At 36.1% G+C, this 989-nt stretch overlaps 1 protein-coding gene across 1 annotated transcript in view; it reads right to left on the bottom strand.

Moving 5' to 3' along the window:
* LOC119592277 (NACHT and WD repeat domain-containing protein 2-like) overlaps nt 1-989 on the bottom strand; it is a 51,166-nt gene that overhangs the window by 4,410 nt on the left and 45,767 nt on the right. Inside the window, exons 32-33 of the mRNA XM_037941108.1 lie at nt 621-685; nt 346-385 (exon numbers count right to left, since the gene is read on the bottom strand). Of these exons, the coding sequence (XP_037797036.1) occupies nt 346-385; nt 621-685 (105 nt within the window). The remainder of the gene's footprint in view (nt 1-345; nt 386-620; nt 686-989) is intronic.

Below are 989 nucleotides of genomic sequence, written 5' to 3'. Positions count from 1 at the left end.
CTAATCAGGCTGTTAATACAAGTATGACAAAGCGGAAACAAACTCACTTAATATTATGGGTTAAAATATTCGCTAATTCACTTTATGAACTCAATTCCTTTACTTATTCTTCCAGTTCAATCTTGGACACTTTAATATGTACCATTAAACTGAGATTACTTGGGATTAACTTCGATTAAAATTTTAATCATAAGGAAATCTGTTGTCTTGATTAATTCTTTTGACTTAGATTTTATAATTTACGCGAGATAACGTTTGTCTGCCAATTTCTTATCTCCATTATTGCTACGATATTTGAAGGGTCACAAGAATAAAATATTTAAAGGATGGAGTTTTGTAGTTTACTCTCAAAATATCTGACTGTTTATAACCTTCACAACCCTCTCTGAGATATAATACAAGGCTTTGACATAAGTTATAGTTTCAAAACACATTTTCCTCAAATGCTTACTGTCCCTGTAGTTTTCACGATTTAGTTTAATCCTGACCGACCTACGTTCCAGTTCACATGCCAGTTCATTTCACCCCCTTGGCGCCTCTGGACAATCAGCCTTCAGCGTTAAAAGTCATGCACAGTGACTGAAACACGCACAAATATTACCTCCAGGTCCAGACGTTACAGTCGTCTAGAACTAGCAATAAAATCATCTGTTAAGTTTACATCCCTATGGTCCCTATCAACACTCTATCAATTGCAATAGGATCAGTCAAGTGCTTTTGTGCAGTCACTCTCGTCTAATCTAAATGCGGTGGCAAGCAGTCAGCCTGTAAAAACACTTTTATTTTCCGACAAGCATTAACACCAGAAGCTCACATTTGGTATCAAAAGGAACAAGAAATGAATACCCGATTCGTTACCAACATAGCTTCCGTTTTTGACAAGAAAGATAATGATTCCTCGGGGGGGAAATCCCTTCGCCACCTTAAAAAAAGGAAATTCTCTCTACCTAAAAGCTTCAGAAACTATAAGAAAAAAAATGTCTCATTTC

The sequence above is a fragment of the Penaeus monodon genome, chromosome 30, assembly GCF_015228065.2.
Source record: "Penaeus monodon isolate SGIC_2016 chromosome 30, NSTDA_Pmon_1, whole genome shotgun sequence".
Lineage (NCBI taxonomy): Eukaryota > Metazoa > Arthropoda > Malacostraca > Decapoda > Penaeidae > Penaeus > Penaeus monodon.
This window is presented reverse-complemented; position numbering and strand designations above follow the sequence as displayed.